The sequence below is a fragment of the Ruditapes philippinarum genome, unplaced genomic scaffold (assembly GCF_026571515.1).
Source record: "Ruditapes philippinarum isolate M1 unplaced genomic scaffold, ASM2657151v2 ctg2192_1_1_1_1, whole genome shotgun sequence".
NCBI classification, from domain to species: Eukaryota; Metazoa; Mollusca; class Bivalvia; order Venerida; family Veneridae; genus Ruditapes; species Ruditapes philippinarum.
The window spans coordinates 88,116-104,871 of NW_026858086.1; the positions used below are offsets into that span (position 1 = coordinate 88,116).

A 16,756-nucleotide genomic window follows, 5' to 3' on the forward strand; every position below is an offset into this window, starting at 1 on the left:
CATTTCGTTTTCTACCTCGCCAATGTAGGGCAAAACAAGCAGCTTTCGCTGTCGAGGACGGACGCCGGACATGTCACCAGTCATACCCTTAAAGGGTTAATTTTTAAGCACATAGTAGTGATAATTTACCTCCATTCAATTTCCACGGTGTATTATATAATTTCTGAACGTTTTATATTATTACATTTACAGCAAATTACGGTAAAGGGCGAATTATTTTGTAAATTCAACGGAAAACGAACAGAAAGCAAACATCCAATGGTCGGGAAAAAAAAACACGTGCAGCGGCAGATTTATGCAGAAGACAATAAACGCTTTGGGCTCATTACACCACGTGATATCTTTGATCTATAGCTAGTTTAATTAACATGGATTTAGATGGAAAATTTCTAGCTTTATGCTTCATGGTTTTCCATCAGGGAATGGTTGAAACAAATGTCTAAACAAAGTATTTTATATTAAAGTTCAGTATAACACCGAGCACCAAAACGAATGTCATTTCTAAACTTATTTATTTAAAATAACGCTGAGTATGTAGCAAAATACGTATAAATTGAGTTCTAAGGAAATAATTAAATATTCATAACCAGTGTGTAATTGTTTAAAAGAATATTTATCGAAAACAGTATTTTCTGGTGAAGCGCTCTGTCGGTTATATTCAATACGTATTTGAATAGCATATTTTAATTGAATGATCCCGACGGGAACAATCCCATGGGACATTGTGAAATGAATAATAACAATAAATCATATTGCGAAATAAAATATGTAAAGCACGTGGTATGATTTATGGCTGTTATCGGTTTGTGTAATAAAAAAAAGCCAGGTTTCTATTTTTTTTCTATTTTTGCGGGCTTGTTGATATTTCAATTGAAATTTGCTTTGTAGGAGACTTTTACTTTGATCTTTGACTTGAATCTTTGCAGGATATATGCATCGTAACGTTTAGATATTATCATAACATTCTTTGTTATCTATAAATATTACATGACTATAATATTATGGCGTAGCAAAGATAATATGTTGTCGTCATTAACAATGATTTGATTTATAATTTTAATGTCTTTTTTTTAACAAAAGGCCAATTTCAATAGAATAATAAGTAGTTTGCCATTCAAACAAAAATGGAATTATTAAGCAGGGAAACCGTATGGGAAAACTAATCAACGATTATCTCCCTTTTAATTTTTCATTACTGTAACAAAAAGCACATACTTTATTTATACTTTTGCTTTTCAGTCACACTGATAAAGTAAATGCCATATGGCAATTTTCCAGCTTGGTGGAGGAAGAGCCACATACCTTTCATCAGCTACGTTGATAGCTTCCAATCATAAAATAATCAGAAGACCCTGGCGGAATTAGTTTGAACATATTTTGTTGTCATGTACAAGAAATAATGTACATAAAATTTTCAATGAATACAAATAAGGATAAGACTGGAGTCAACCTAATGCTTATTGAAATCTTTTCGCATGAGAAATTCGAACCCACAGCAGTGGGGGGGGAGTTCTTCATACAGTCACATGACAGTTAATGTGTAAAAGTGTAAATTATGAAAATAAACAGCATCAAGGGCGAGAGACCTTCAAGGAAAGCAGACTCCGACATAACCAGCCACACAAAAAACCCGGAAAGTTACCAAGACTTCCGTGTTACACATGATAAGCTTTAAGATATGCTATATAAAGATAACAAAAAGTTTAATAATCAATTTTGTTTTAACATCCTGATGGTTATTTCTCAACAGAGATTTCAAAAAGGGTGTATATATTGTTGAATACACACGAATAGTAGTATGACAAAAAAACTTGATCCTTAATATAGTATTTCTTGGATATTTGCAAAACCGTGCATCTCTCAGTTTAATAATGGTACTTTGATGTGACAATATAGAACACAACCATTGGCACGAGCAAATTGCGGTATACTTATTACTGCCTGACAATGTTTAAGACACGGTACGGTATTGTTGGTGGCAGTTTTCTTGTCACAGTATTTCCGTATATCTAGCTGATTTTATCATATAAGATATTCTCTAATGTTTTGATTAAGAATTTTCTTACGGATTCTTCTTCGAAGGTTTTAATACCTCGTATTAAGATCATTGATTCTTTTCCGCTTTGTTAATTAACATTCTACAAAACACCCGATGTCATCATCCTAAACGTTATAAAAAACGCAATTAATTTCGTATTGTCATTTTGTTTCATCTATTTCGTCATGCCTGTTTTGTGTTATATTTAAAGACAGTTGTTTTTTGGCTAAAATAAAAATAAGTGTTCGTTGTTCTATTTCATTGGAAAATAAATTTTCAAAAATTCTGTGAATTACTATTGTTCTTGCGAGCAATTTTACTTCATTACACTCTTCATTTATAGCTACAGATTTTATTATCTTTACCGTTGTTAGACAAAATGCTAACAGATATAGTGTAATACGGAAATTTTTGATAGAAACAGGGATTGACGAAGATTGGAGAAACAATCATATAAATGTGTTGTCTGCTTACGTGAAATATTATGATTCATATGCAAGTCTGTGATTGAAAATCCTAACAATAACAAATTACGAAATACACTGTGGAAGAATAAAAATAATTTTCCTTACATTTTTAAGGTTGTCCCACGCAAAAAAAAATCTAACATCGGCCAGTATCGTAGCAAATCGGTTATTTCCGGAACATTATTTTTTCAAAATATTGGGCATTAGATTATTTACAATCATTCAATTTTATACTATGTACTAAATTCTGGCTATTGACGGTACCGAAGATTGTGAAAAATAATGTTCCGGGAATGACCGATTTATTGCTATATTGGCGGATGTTAGAAACTTTTTGGCGGGAAAGCATTGCAGCACGACTACCTTAAGGTCACTAAGCAACTCTTAAGAGCATGTACACCGTTTGTTTCTTTGTAACGAGAGGGAAACCAGATTGAAATATTAAACATCCGTTTGCATTCTTTCTAAATACATGTATAGGGAAGGAGAGTATGAATATATTTGCCAGCTAACACCGTCCTCAAGAGAATCTTATACATCATAACAGCGAAAATGAATAAACAAATTTGCTACATTAAAGGGGGCCTTTAAAACTAATTGGTAAATTTATCTAATCGTGTAACCTTTAATCATGGTTTTATACAATTTGTATCACATTACATGGTAAATGAAACGCATTCAAAGAGGAACTAGAGTACAAACTTGTTCTCTTATTCCCCCAATACAGCGTTCCGTATAAAAACATCAGTCATAAAATCTGTCCTATTCATTCAGCATGTATGTCTTATCAAAGCGCCGCCGCGGTTTAATACTGACAATAAAAGGAACTCAATTCCTGAACAGCATCAATCAGAAAAAATCATTAAGTTACTAATTCACAATGAAAGACGCGAATTCATATGGAGAATACTGCTTCACGTCGGCTTCCATGCTGTAGATTACAGTTATAATGTCGTTATCCCATGGGGCGGCCATTTTCCCTCAAGTCTCGCGGCACTCACGCGCTCATATTGACTTCTATCACGTGACTTAATGGAACAATTGCGTGTAATATTAAATACCTATACGTACTATTGATAATTATTAGATGACCAATATTTATAGTCTCATTAATGTCGTATTCGTTTGTGGTCATGTCTGTCAGGCTGTATTCAAATGTTCCCGAAGGTGCATTTGCGTGATCGTTTAAAGCAGATTGGGAATGCGTCAATACGGTACGGGGACGGGGTGACAGGCGATATTGCTACTTTGTTTCATTCCACTAATTAAACTCGGCGTATTAGGTAAAAGGTGTCCAGATTTATTGTTATAAAACTTCAAAGACTTTTCCTGGAACTCCAACTGTCAATAAATTAATACGTTTAGTTTACGTATGTTAAGTATTTATGGCAAAATTACACCTTGAATGAAGGTTGAGCAAGAAGGGGAAAATCAGAAATTGTAAGAGTGACATTTAACAAGGTTACTGTTAATACTAATTTATTAATGTGAGTTTATTAAGTAAATGAGATATCATCATTTAGCGGTAGTGTTCGTGCAATGACATTGAAAATATGATAATATGTGTAATGTCAAACATCACGTGATATAATTATTAATAAATTAATATAGAGCATGATAGGACGATAGATTGCGGCCAGTCAGTGGTTTACTCAGGTATTCGTCCGTATCTTCATCTACAAGGAAGGCTTGAAAAACGCCACTTGACGCCATTTGACCATAACAGTGTCGATCTGACTTATAATCAAACTAAAATCACAATGTAACTGTTTAAAATTAAAATAGACGCATCTTGAAATAGACACAATAGAGAGAACAAAATTTTATAGAAAAGCCTATTATAAGTATAAAAATTACTGTAACTTGTAAAAAGAAAAAAAAGATTTTAATCCTACATAAAGGTACGGCCTTATATGGTTTCGAGTTGTAATACCGCTGGTAACTTTCCAAATCACGATTTAATGTTCGAATCACACAAAGTACAGTGAGCTGTTTCATGTTGAATCTGATATCTCGTTAGTTAACGGGAGATCTTAGTATCTATTGATAAGTCCCCGCGTGTCTGTTAACGGCTTAAACAAGAAGACATTTCCAGTAAAAGTCTTAACCTGAACCTGCTAGAACCGGAAGTGGTTGACTTTTGCCATCAGTTTAGTGATTCAGAGGACAGACGATACATCCGGGCAATCTGACTGACTAGTCTCTTTACTGCTGGTAACTTAGGGTTGTTATTGTTTTTTGTAGGCTTTTTTGGGGGTGGCTTTCTTTCTTCATTTTTCTCTTTGAATGTTTATATCAAGAATCCTTAAACATTGAATTGAAGAGTTCAAGTCGTAAGAATGTTAAATACAAGGTTAAGGAAGAAGAAGAAAAAATAGTTCATTTCGGTGACATATATTTACAGCATATCGTTACATACATAAATTACAATTTTAAATATAATAATTCTGTAGTCACGTGACAAAAGCAAAGGAAACAAAAATGTTAATAATAAAGACTTCAAAAGTTTAACTTATGGTATTCTAGAAAAATTGATTAAGTTTGTTTTAAACGGAGAACAGACAGCTGCAGACAAAGAAAAAACAACAGAACATTATATAATTAGACATGGGTTTGTGGGTAACAGTAAAGATATCATCTGAAAAAAACACGAGGCGTTAGTCGAGGGTACCAATATTATAACGAGAGGTGAAATTTTTACTGTTACTCACAACCCATATTTATTTTATTACCCCGAACAAATAATGTAATCTATAAAACTTATTTATTTATGAAAAGACAACACCACATGACCAGACTTTATACTGTTAAAAAGTACTGTTACCCTGTAACAGTAAAAATATCTTAGTCACATGATACACTTGTTTTAACAGTAAGAATAACTCCCACTGGCCTACGGGAAATTAACATTACAAAAAAATTGAGGGGTAGTAACACAATATCATTATCATTCATAGAAATCAAGAGTTTAAGAGAAAAAAAACGCCTAAAAAGATATGAAAACACAACAGCTTAAAAGCGAAAGTGAAGTATTACATGTATAGTTTTAACAATAAGGATACGCATTTGTACTTATTCACATCTAGAAAATCGGGGTCAGGATTTTATCCCCATATCTTTATATCTCTATCACAAAATAAATATAAATATTGAATGCTCATAACTTTAAGTGACATGTTTCTACGATACGATAAAAAATCATCAGAATTTCAGAAACATCCGTGATGATTATGTTCGGAATACACGAATATTCCATTAACGGATCATACATGATGGTGAGAAATGAGCTAATAAATAACATGTTGTATATTTATGAAGGATTACACTTCAATATATTAATTGAACTTATATAACCTTCTCATGTCCTTATGTTATAGTATCTATGCACTGAATAATTTTACTGTATTGTTCATGTATTAAAACTTAGTTCGAGGGTTGGAATATGTATGAACGCGTTACAAGCCTAATTTAACGTATACATACATAGTATGTGCAGGAAAATACTTTTTTAGCCCATGCAGATTGCACATGCCTGAGAAAATAAATCTCATTCATTCATTCATTCATTCATTCATTCATTCATTCATTCATTCATTCATTCATTCATTCATTCATTCATTCATTCATTCATTCATTCATTCATTCATTCATTCATTCATTCATTCATTCATTCATTCATTCATTCATTCATTCATTCATTCATTCATTCATTCATTCATTCATTCATTCATTCATTCATTCATTCATTCATTCATTCATTCATTCATTCATTCATTCATTCATTCATTCATTCATTCATCCATCCATCCATCCATCCATCCATCCATCCATCCATCCATCCATCCATTCATTCATTCATTCATTCGAAGGTCGTTGTTGTTGTTGTTGTTGTTTGTAATGAGCAGTCGCATTTATCTATCAGTACTAGTTAAATATTTAAATCAATTTCCATACGACTAAATTCAAACTCATTTTACCAAATTGATTTTGTATTTTAACAATTTTTCAATAAAAAATATTGAAAATGCCATTTTGTTTTATTTCATTGCATCTACTTATTTATTTTTAAGATAAGTTATGGTTATTGATCATGGACACTGGAAAGCATGAAATAATAATGCATTTCTAACAGTAAAGTTATTGTTCAACTTTTTTTTTCTTTTGTATGTGTGGGGGCTGGGGACGATATATTTTTATTTTTTTCCGTATAAGGCTAAATAGCTAAATATATTTATTTTGCATATCCTCATGTTGTATTTTAATTCTTTGGTTTTTTTAATGCAAATTTAAGATCTATTATAAAAACTCAAAAATTAAATTTATAAAACCGCCATACATGTACATGAAATGTGTATTTGTTCGATAATTTTGTGAATATTACAATTATAGTAGTATTTTAATAAAAAAAATCTGATCCGTAAAAATCGGTAATTTTCGAATTATAAATGATAATATATACTAAAAAAACATTATTAAAAAAAATATCTATTCTATTTTCATTACACTATATAACTGATGTTTAGGCGATTTATTTCCTATTAGACAAACAGTAATGTCAATCAAATATATAGACATCTCTTTTTACTTATGTCGTATGAAATAGATACAAGTCGTCTGCTGTTAAGAAAGAATTTTATTCGAAAATCAAAATTTCAATCAAACCACAACAGATGGATGGTCCGTTGTTACCGGATAATTGTTTGTTTATACAAACAAAGTATACATCAATTAGCTATTCATGAAAAAGGCAAACCGATTCACACCTTGTAAAAAACCTATTAGCCGTTAGTAAAAGTCTTTTCTATAGCGCTAATTGCAACCATCAATAGAAGAATTACTTGCGCCTGTACAAACATTCTTTCAATATACCCAATCATCTGAGGTGCCGAAATATAACAATTGTGAGTAAAAATTTAAATACGGATTTACTCAAATTCTCAATTTTCTCTATATGCTATAAATTAGGTCGTCGGAGAAGTGTATGCCATTCTCAAACCATAAACAGCCAGGCAAAGAAGTTTGAAAAATTAAACATATAGAATATTATAAAATCTCTCACAGGAACGTTTGTAATTGTTGTTGTGATAGGGTCTTTGTGGACTCTTGAATTGGATTTAACTTGTGTAGATCTAAGGTATGTATGCTATAAAATAATCACTATTTTCTAAATATTTGTAAAAAAAAATCTTTTAATTTATTTATACGAGCAAACCTTGCAACTTATTTGTTTGTAATGATGTTTTTTTCTGTTTTGTATAGTTGATTTTCTTTTAGAGTATTTATATTTTATTGTTATTGTAAAAGAAAGTCATGTTTTGCTAAATATCAGATTGTATTTTAGTTTTATAACTGATATATTTCGCAAACGAGTCCCTTGTCAGTAATCAAAAAGCTTTAGTCTTGCTTTAATTTTCATATTTCGATTTCTTTAAGAAATTGAACATTTAAACGCATGACGAAAACTCATTCAATATGATTTCCATCGGCGGCTATTAAAAATAAACGTATATTTTATTGGCATTTTTCACAAGGCGTGATTCTTACGAAGCGCCGTCCAAATCGCAGAGGAGTGATTTTCGGATAGTTTTATTGTTTTTATTGCCGACTTCATTATATCATGACTATATGTGACAGATGATGCGATACGGAAATTACCGCTATCAAATTTGAAGGCTTTTTTCATGACGGGGGTGCCCACATTCAATATTTTCATTAACGAGTCTCCTTATACCAGACAACTTTCGGAGTATTATTTAGATATTGGATCGAAAACGAATAAATCATTTCATGAATCTAGCTTGTCAAGTTATTTTGGCATTTATTGGATGAAATGAATACAATGTCATGTACAATGTGCAGAGGTCTTTTGCGTATTTGTTTTGTTTATAATTTCACCAAGATCACAGTTTAGATTAGACACATTTATTTCCTCTGTTTTTGTAGGCCGAAACAAAATAAAACCTTAAATATAAATGATAATTACAAATTTTATAGAATAAGTTATCAACTCAAATCTGATCCTTGTAAATTCCTTGATTTTGTAAAACAAGTTTGATGGAAATATAAACGGGCTTGAAACTTTGTTTAAAAAAGCAGATGGTTCTTCACGTCTTTTCTCTGTCCCCTTTTGATTTACGGATATTTTGCTTGGAAATAAATACATGTATTTATTTATAATTTCAGAAACTTGTTGTAAAAATGAGACCGCCTATGTTCTCAACACCGCCCGCAAGTCACGTGGTATCCCGGAAGTTCGAGGCAACGCCTGCTGCCACGGGCAGACATGATTGGAGGAATCTCACGACAGATACGAGTATTCAGATAATGAGTCTGGAGTCGTCTGCGTATCACGAGGAGAACAGTATATATGACGTCACCAACCAGCTCTCGTTCGTCGACACTATCATAAGTCCCAGAGCAGACGATATTTTCCCTTGGACACCATTGGCCAGCAGTCCAGTAATGGATAGAGCAGAAACGCTTGTTAGTATGGATGCGTTGACCCATCACTATGGTAACATGTCAGATGCAAGACTCATATTTACACCAAAACAACGTTGCTTAGCAACACCATCGGCAAACATGGAGCCTGCTCACGTTCCAGTGAGAAAACATTGGAAAACCGATTGCTATCAAAAAAGATTATCTCGGAACTTTATCAGTGACTCTAACCTTGAGATTCAAAGAAAAGCAGACCATGAACATAAAAACCGACATGCGTTGGTAGCAAGATCTTTGAGTCTTAACTATGCTGAGTGTACAAGGACGAAACACGAGGACCTTTTAGTGAAACCAATCCTTCCGTGTTCGTATAAAAGTAAAATCGGAGGTGTAAAAAGAATTCCAAGCTTTCGAAATGCTATGTCAACAGCCCCAGTTATAAACTACAAAGTGGATTCAAACAATTATTTATCAAAACCAAAAGATTTGTCAGTGAATCAACATGATCACCAAAAACAACGATCAGTACATGATGTCGATATGCCACAATCAAAAATTACTAAACTTGTGAAATGTGGAATACGATCTGTTATGAAATCTAAAACTAACTCGGATGAACGAAGTTTAGATATCTCATCGTGTTTAAAGAGCGTCTCGGCATCAGAGAAGAGGCGGCAAAGGAAGACCAGATATTCTACTAACATAGGAGGACTTTCCGATTTTCTTAGAAAAAATGAAAGACGTAAGACCATTGCTGTTATTACTGAAGAAAAGAACAATCGTGACGTCAATAACGTAACAGCTTCTGAAACTGACATAGAAATAAGTGGAAGAGAGTTTTCTAACCAATGTGACCGTGAAAGAAATGTATCTAGACCGGTTATGGGTAGCAGACGCTTGCATTCTATGGGAATGTCTAACTTAAAGTTTGATCAATGTCAACGAAAGCTTGTTTTTCAAAATTCACAGTGTTCTCCAAAATTGAACGCAGGATTTGACCCAGTAAATTACACCGAACAATATATCAGTCCAGTGAACGAAGAAAACGGTCAAACGAGACTTCGTCCGAGACTTGGTGTCCTCGGGAAAACTAAACCTATAAACACTCTCCCCATCGACGAATTGGATATCGATGTAGTTTGCGATTTGAAGAGGCGAGTTGAACGTGCGAACAGATGTACTCGAATAAAAACAAATGGTTCGTTAAAAGTAAGACCAAAACTTTTACCAGCAATTAAACCAGTGGTACCAAGTCCCCGAAGAAAGAGTGCATTGTGTAGACAAAGCAGGATTTGTACGGCGCCCTCTAGTGGGCGGCATTATAAACTGAAGCGAGAGTCAATAGTTTGAAAAAAGGGAATGCAAAGCAAGATATGGCATATGTACTGATCTAGAACTCCCAGCGTTGCCGTACAGTGTTATATCATATCCAGTAATTAAGACAAATGAGGCAATGCCAAATGAGAAAAGTGCTAATTTAACATCATTCATGCTTTTGGGAAATTTCCGATAAAATTAAAAGCATTTCGTTTATCGCAAGAGCTGGATGGTTGGTGCTCATATAATATTTTATATGAAAATTGTTAAGTTTTTAAATTTTATTATTTGTACATAGCAAATTTGTAAATAGACTAATATGATGAAACATTAATAAATTATAAAATCTAATGTTACTGTTTTATTCTTTTTTCTTTATTGTTTTTGTTTCAAGTCACATTTGAAATCAAACAAGAGCGATTAATTCATTTTTGTTGTGAAATCCCAATTTTGTGTTATAATGAATCCCAACCTTAAATGATTATAAAAAGAAATGAATAATAGTTATATTATCTGATAACTAAAGTTTTAAAGTTGATGGTCTGCAATGAGAACATATTTCCATAACTATTTTAAATATTGATAAAAGCAAAATATTCCTTGAAAAAAAAATGTTGATAAAGTTCTAAGTGATTTAGTATGAACATATATATGACGAATAGTAGTATTTTGTTCCAGAACATTTTATAGTAACCTATATAAATATAATTATGCAATACCGGATAATGTATCTCATAATTGCCAACAACATCCACAATAATTTTTTTTTTCGTTATTTGTAGTTATGTCTGATACTAAATACTGTCAACGTGATTATGATCAATTTTATAACAGAACTTCCTTTATAGACCAACTCACTTTAATATTAAAGGGACTCCATTGAGGTTTTTTAACATGATTGGACTGAAAATATTTTTTCCAGATAATGTACCATTTGCCACTAAACGTTGTGCAAAATTTCAGATCATTCGAGCACTTCGTTTTTCCAGAATAATAATTCAAAATGTAAAAAAGTGACCCAAATTGAAAAGCGTATAAACGCTTTTTCACTCAAATCGGGCTAAGAAAAGCATAAAAATACGATTTTCAATTTATTTCATAGTATATTTCTTCACTATCTTTACATATATTTCTGTTTAATACGCCCCAGCTCATTTATGTAAGAAATTCAAATGGTATGTTTTAAGGCTTTGAAACCTCAGTGGGGTGCCTTTAAAGTGTAGAATAAAGGAACAATAAATTAACTATGCCATCGCGTTTATTACTTCAAAGACTTGTTATTTTGCAAAATAAATTTTGACCAACAGTGCAGCCTGACAAACCTTTTCGCTAAACAGGACGCCCTTGCTACTCGAACCTTAACCCTGACCACGCTAAATATCTTAAATGAACATTCCAATCGAACCCGGAGCAGTACCTCTAGATGCTGCAGAAATCAGGATTACAAAATAGACAAATATTGTTTGATTTGTTTTTTTCACCGAATCCTACATTTTCATTCATTATTGTATATACATCAGTGTGATAAGATGAATTGAGCCACGTCACGACAAAACCAACAAAGTGCGTTTGCGACCAGCATGGATCCAGACCAGCCTGCGCATCCGCGCAGTCTGATCAGGATTCATGCTGTTTGCTATCAGTTTCTCTGCTTGTAATAGGGTTGGTAAGCGTCTGGATCCATGCTGGTCGCAAACACACTATGTTGGTTTTGTCGTGACGCGGCTCAATTAGACTTTTTAAAATTTATTCCGATGGATGAAAAGGCGAGATTCTAGCATTTACTCATTCAAGCGCCTTTTCCTGTATATAATCAGAATACGGTTTGTAATGTGGTGCTCCAATCCTTATAGTCTCACTCATATATTTTATGGGATAAAGTTGCTACGTTTAAAACCTAAACATGTAAAAAATAATTTTCATATTGTATCGCCATCCACCTGCCTTTTGCTACTCCCACGCAAGAAGAAAGAACATACTAGTCATATTCTTATCAATTCTTTAATACATTTCATTTAATTTAGTCATCAAAACTTAGAGATTTTATGAGTTGTTATTGTGACTCAGTCTGATGAACTATCATGAAAAACCATGATGTATCATGAAATCAAAACAGAATCATACCCGCCTACATAATTTATTTTTGTATCGGTTTTCTGACAGAAAGGTTATTTGGAAGACATTTCATTTATTTTTTTGTAAAGGAATGTTCAGACATATTGCAATCTATATATAAAGTTTCAAACGTATTATGTAATTATCAAGTCGAGACTTTTTGGCACAAACTGCGCATCTTTTTGCACAGTAAATACACCTAGAATTAGAATGAAACGATCATTGCTATGAACCAATTGTGCTGGCTTATTTAGGGAGACTTCCTGCTTAAGTACCGAAAAGTGACATAGTATGCGAAATTATATGTAACTGATCGAGTTTTTAATGACTCGACATTTAAAATATGCGAACAAAGCAAATTTTGTATGATCATATTTCTTCAGTGTTTTTTTTCAACGAGTTATATAATATAAGAGTTTTTTTTAAAGATATGTCTTTTCCTCAAGGATATTTAAATATCACAGGAGAATTCGTATATACTATTAGTTATAAAGATTTTTTGACAGGTTATATGGACGTATATAAACGATTGTTTGTATATACATGTGTATATGTTATATTACAAACTAACGTATATACGGCCATATAACCCACCAAGAAGTTTTATAGCGAATTTATAATACTTTATTATATGGTCTAAATATAGCTGCAATCTCATTGGTTCAAACTATAGTCAACAAAATTTTTATAAAATCATATTCCCTGGGTGTAGTAATTAACTATGATATTCACTGGCTAAATTGGATTTTCCCCGTCTAAAAATAGATTGAGACTCATATTCAATGATCATATATCGTAGACTGTTCATTACACGTGCTTATTAAAAACTAATCGTTGCGTTTTGCTCTGTATGGTATATTTCTCGATTAAAATATCATTACTTTATTATTATAGTTGAAAGTTACACCGCAATGATGAGTTTAAACTTGAATTACTTTTGTATGCGCAGCTTTAGCGTAGTTGTTGCACACCTCACAAGTGCGTCTTTTTTCCCGCGCTTCAACGAAACAGGCAAAAGTAATACACGTATAAGGTTGTGATTTCTGTTATTTTCTAGTTCTTATAACCTATTCATATAATAAAACAATTATTGACTAGTGAGCCATGGAATATGATGTGATATTCACTGGCAGAAAGTCATCTGCCGGTGAATATCACATCATATTCAATGGCACACTAGTCAATAATTATATAATAATACAGCAAACCTCCGCTTTCGAGGGAAAAATAGATTTTTTTTTATAAATTGATATATAAAACTATATAAACGTCACGATTAGCCAATGAAAAGCGATGTTACAAACGTGCAGTATAATAATTGATAAGGAAATAATATCAGTAACAAAATCCTTCTTCACATCTATTGTTACATTCCTCTTTTTTGCATTATAAAAGAACTTAGAATGAAACGATCAATGTTATTAAACCAATTTATCTGCCTAATTTGACTACTTCCTGGTAAAATACCGAAAAGCGACATATATCTGCGAAATTATATGAAATTGATGGTGTTTTTTTATGACTTGGCGGAACTGATATTACAAGCTGGTATTTAAAACATTCAATTATGATGATATATTTTACTGTTTTCCAGGAAATATATAATATTAAATGATTTTTTGAGCAGAGGTGGTTTTACATCATCTGAGAATACGTATCAAGTGTAAACGTATAGACCTTTTTACAATATGTTTTTCCATAGCAACGAATGTTGCATTTCGCGCATGCGCATTCTGCGTAGGGCAGAAAACAATAACGATGTCTACAGTTGATCATACTTTAAGACTTTAATAGATGATGCTTCTTGTTATGTCACCAAAAAATATTAAATTTGGGATGACTTAAGTACAGAAAACATGAATTTATTTTTTAAGAGATCTACGAAAATGTGCGGGAGTAATAATTCAATGGTCAAAACGGGCACACACATATCTTTGTTTAAGGTATCATTAGACGACTTTTCCATCAGTAATTTAAATTGAAAAGCAGGGTGTAAAAGATAAATTTTTTATTACCACGTATTACATAATATTACACAATTTGTATTGTACACTTCCTTTAAATAACTGGATTGGTCAGGCGGCAAGTGTCAAACAGATTGGCACCCGAACGTTTGTTCATTGAACCGGGACGTTTAAATATCATGATATAGTTAATCAGTTACGTTTATTAAAATGGTAATTTATGTAACATTTAAATATACCGATCAATGTTTATGGATTTTGAGAAGAGAAAAATTGTGTCACGTGCATTATTAAAAATAACATGTATTACGGAGAAGCGGGAAAAATGTGTGTGGTATCTTTTCCAAACAACCCATTTTAACTTTCAAGACTTTGAAAAAAATAATCAATTATTTAAAATGTATTTATGTGACTTAATTTTTTTTCTGTTTGCATCACAAGCAAATCGGATAAAAGATAAAATCAGGTATATTGAACACTTAAAATGCAATATCACCTGTTCTAATATTTTTCTGAATGATAATTCATCTCCATTTAATGTTATATAATTTCTTTTGTTTTTAAATGAACTATTTCAACAGCAAATAAGTTGACGTTTCATTTGGTAATAGATATATTTTCACATCTTCTTTAAAAAAAATGATCTCAGTGTCAGTTCCGTGATCGTAAATTCTTAAACAAGTATCTTTTTTCATGCCTTTTTATGGCATTCTTCGCCAAAAAGCTATGAAGTCATCTTTTCTATATTTGTTAAAAGCTATTTTATATAATTTTCTACCGTTTACCTTGAACTAAGTCGGAATTGTCTATGAACTTTTACTATATTTCTATGTAGGGCGAATGATTTCTTGCCCTACGCAGATTGCGCATGCGCGAGAAAATTCTAATTCCGGGCGATTTTTCACAGCAACGGACCGCGTCGTAAAAAGGTCTATATAAACGGAAGAAAAACCAGAAAAAGACAAAAAACAAGAAAAACAAATAAAAACAAAATAAAATCATTCTTCCTTTTATGGCTGCCAATCTTAGCGAAGTGCCTTTTCGTTTACTCCCCTTTTTTGCCGCCACACGAAGATGCTAAAGTACGAAGACACGGTGTCATGTTTTGATACTTTTGTTTTCTAGCCTGCTAAACGAGAACAGTCTTCTTTCGTGTTAGGTCATGCCAAATATGTACCCCTAACAACACGGACTAAACTGCTAAAGAACGAACTATTACGAATATTTATTACACAATACAGATCTCAATTACTGCCTTACCGCGCTTGTTTAATTATATTGCCTAATAACAGACCCACAGTAGAAATAAATGTAATAAAGCTAAAATAGTTAAAGCAAGGGAATTAACCATTCAACTAATTTTGGTTTTTATTTGTTGCCATCTTAGGTAACTTTGAGTGTAACCTTTTTTTCACAATCGGTTTATGTTTTTCATTAATCCTTGGTACAACATTTTATGCAAATCCATTAAACATTTGTTTTCCCTTCATTTAGTATGGAGACTGAAGAGTCTTTAAAAGAAAGCCATTTTATAAGACAGTTTTAAGTTAAGCGGGAAAAAAATCACCTGTTCATTACTAATTCCTGAGTTATTACCCAGAATCACTCAAAAGGAAGTCAACTACATGGAAAGCAGTAAAGCAAGGCATTGTCAACCTTAGTTGTGAATTATTTGCGCTTAAAATAAGGATGGCACAAGCAAAGTTTTTTATGCAGAATACAGATAATGAAACGTAGAAAACCCGATTTAGACGTATACTTTTGCGCAGGAATAGAGCCAACGCAAGATGGAACCCCATATGGATTTAAAAATTGAGCAAAAACTGTATGTGAATTTCCGCTGATTCAGATGTGCACTTTTACTCGATATGTAAAGGAGAAAATAGGTCAATCACAGTGTAAGTTTTCACTTTTTTTAAACATATAAAATTCAAAGCTTTTTTAAAAAAAAATGGAAATGTGATTCTACCCTCCTGGATTTTCCTTATTTCTACCCATTTTTTGTTCGGGTTTTTATGCAGTCTTCATTGAGATATTTTTTTACACTTGGATTCTGGTGTGTCCAAAATATGCAATGCGTAAAAGAAAATGTCGCTAATCGGACTCCAAATACAGACTTCTCACAAAAACTTATTACCAAACGACGCTTTATTTTCAAACAAACCCTTACTGAAACTTTTTTTGAGATTGGTCTCAAAATAACGGCATTGCCTATCAAAATTCCATCTGAGCTTCAAAAGATCCATAGGTGATATAGGAAACCATCAACAAAACAACGGATCACTTTCATATGATAATTGAATAGCCAATCTAAAGGAACAATTAAAGTTCCGTAGCTTTGGCCGAAAGAACATTAGTCCAGGTGTTGGGTAATTAAATATCACTACTCAATAGGCTATCTGGCGCTAAAACAA

General features: G+C 32.4%; 1 protein-coding gene across 1 annotated transcript; it reads left to right on the forward strand.

Moving 5' to 3' along the window:
* The first annotated feature begins 7,422 nt into the window (after positions 1 to 7,422).
* Positions 7,423 to 10,566, forward strand: LOC132752034 (uncharacterized). The gene is made up of 2 exons (XM_060742307.1): positions 7,423 to 7,639; positions 8,689 to 10,566. Exon 2 carries the CDS (start codon positions 8,704 to 8,706, stop codon positions 10,294 to 10,296), a length of 1,593 nt encoding a protein of 530 aa, XP_060598290.1. The 5' UTR covers positions 7,423 to 7,639; positions 8,689 to 8,703; the 3' UTR covers positions 10,297 to 10,566.
* Positions 10,567 to 16,756: the final 6,190 nt, after the last annotated feature.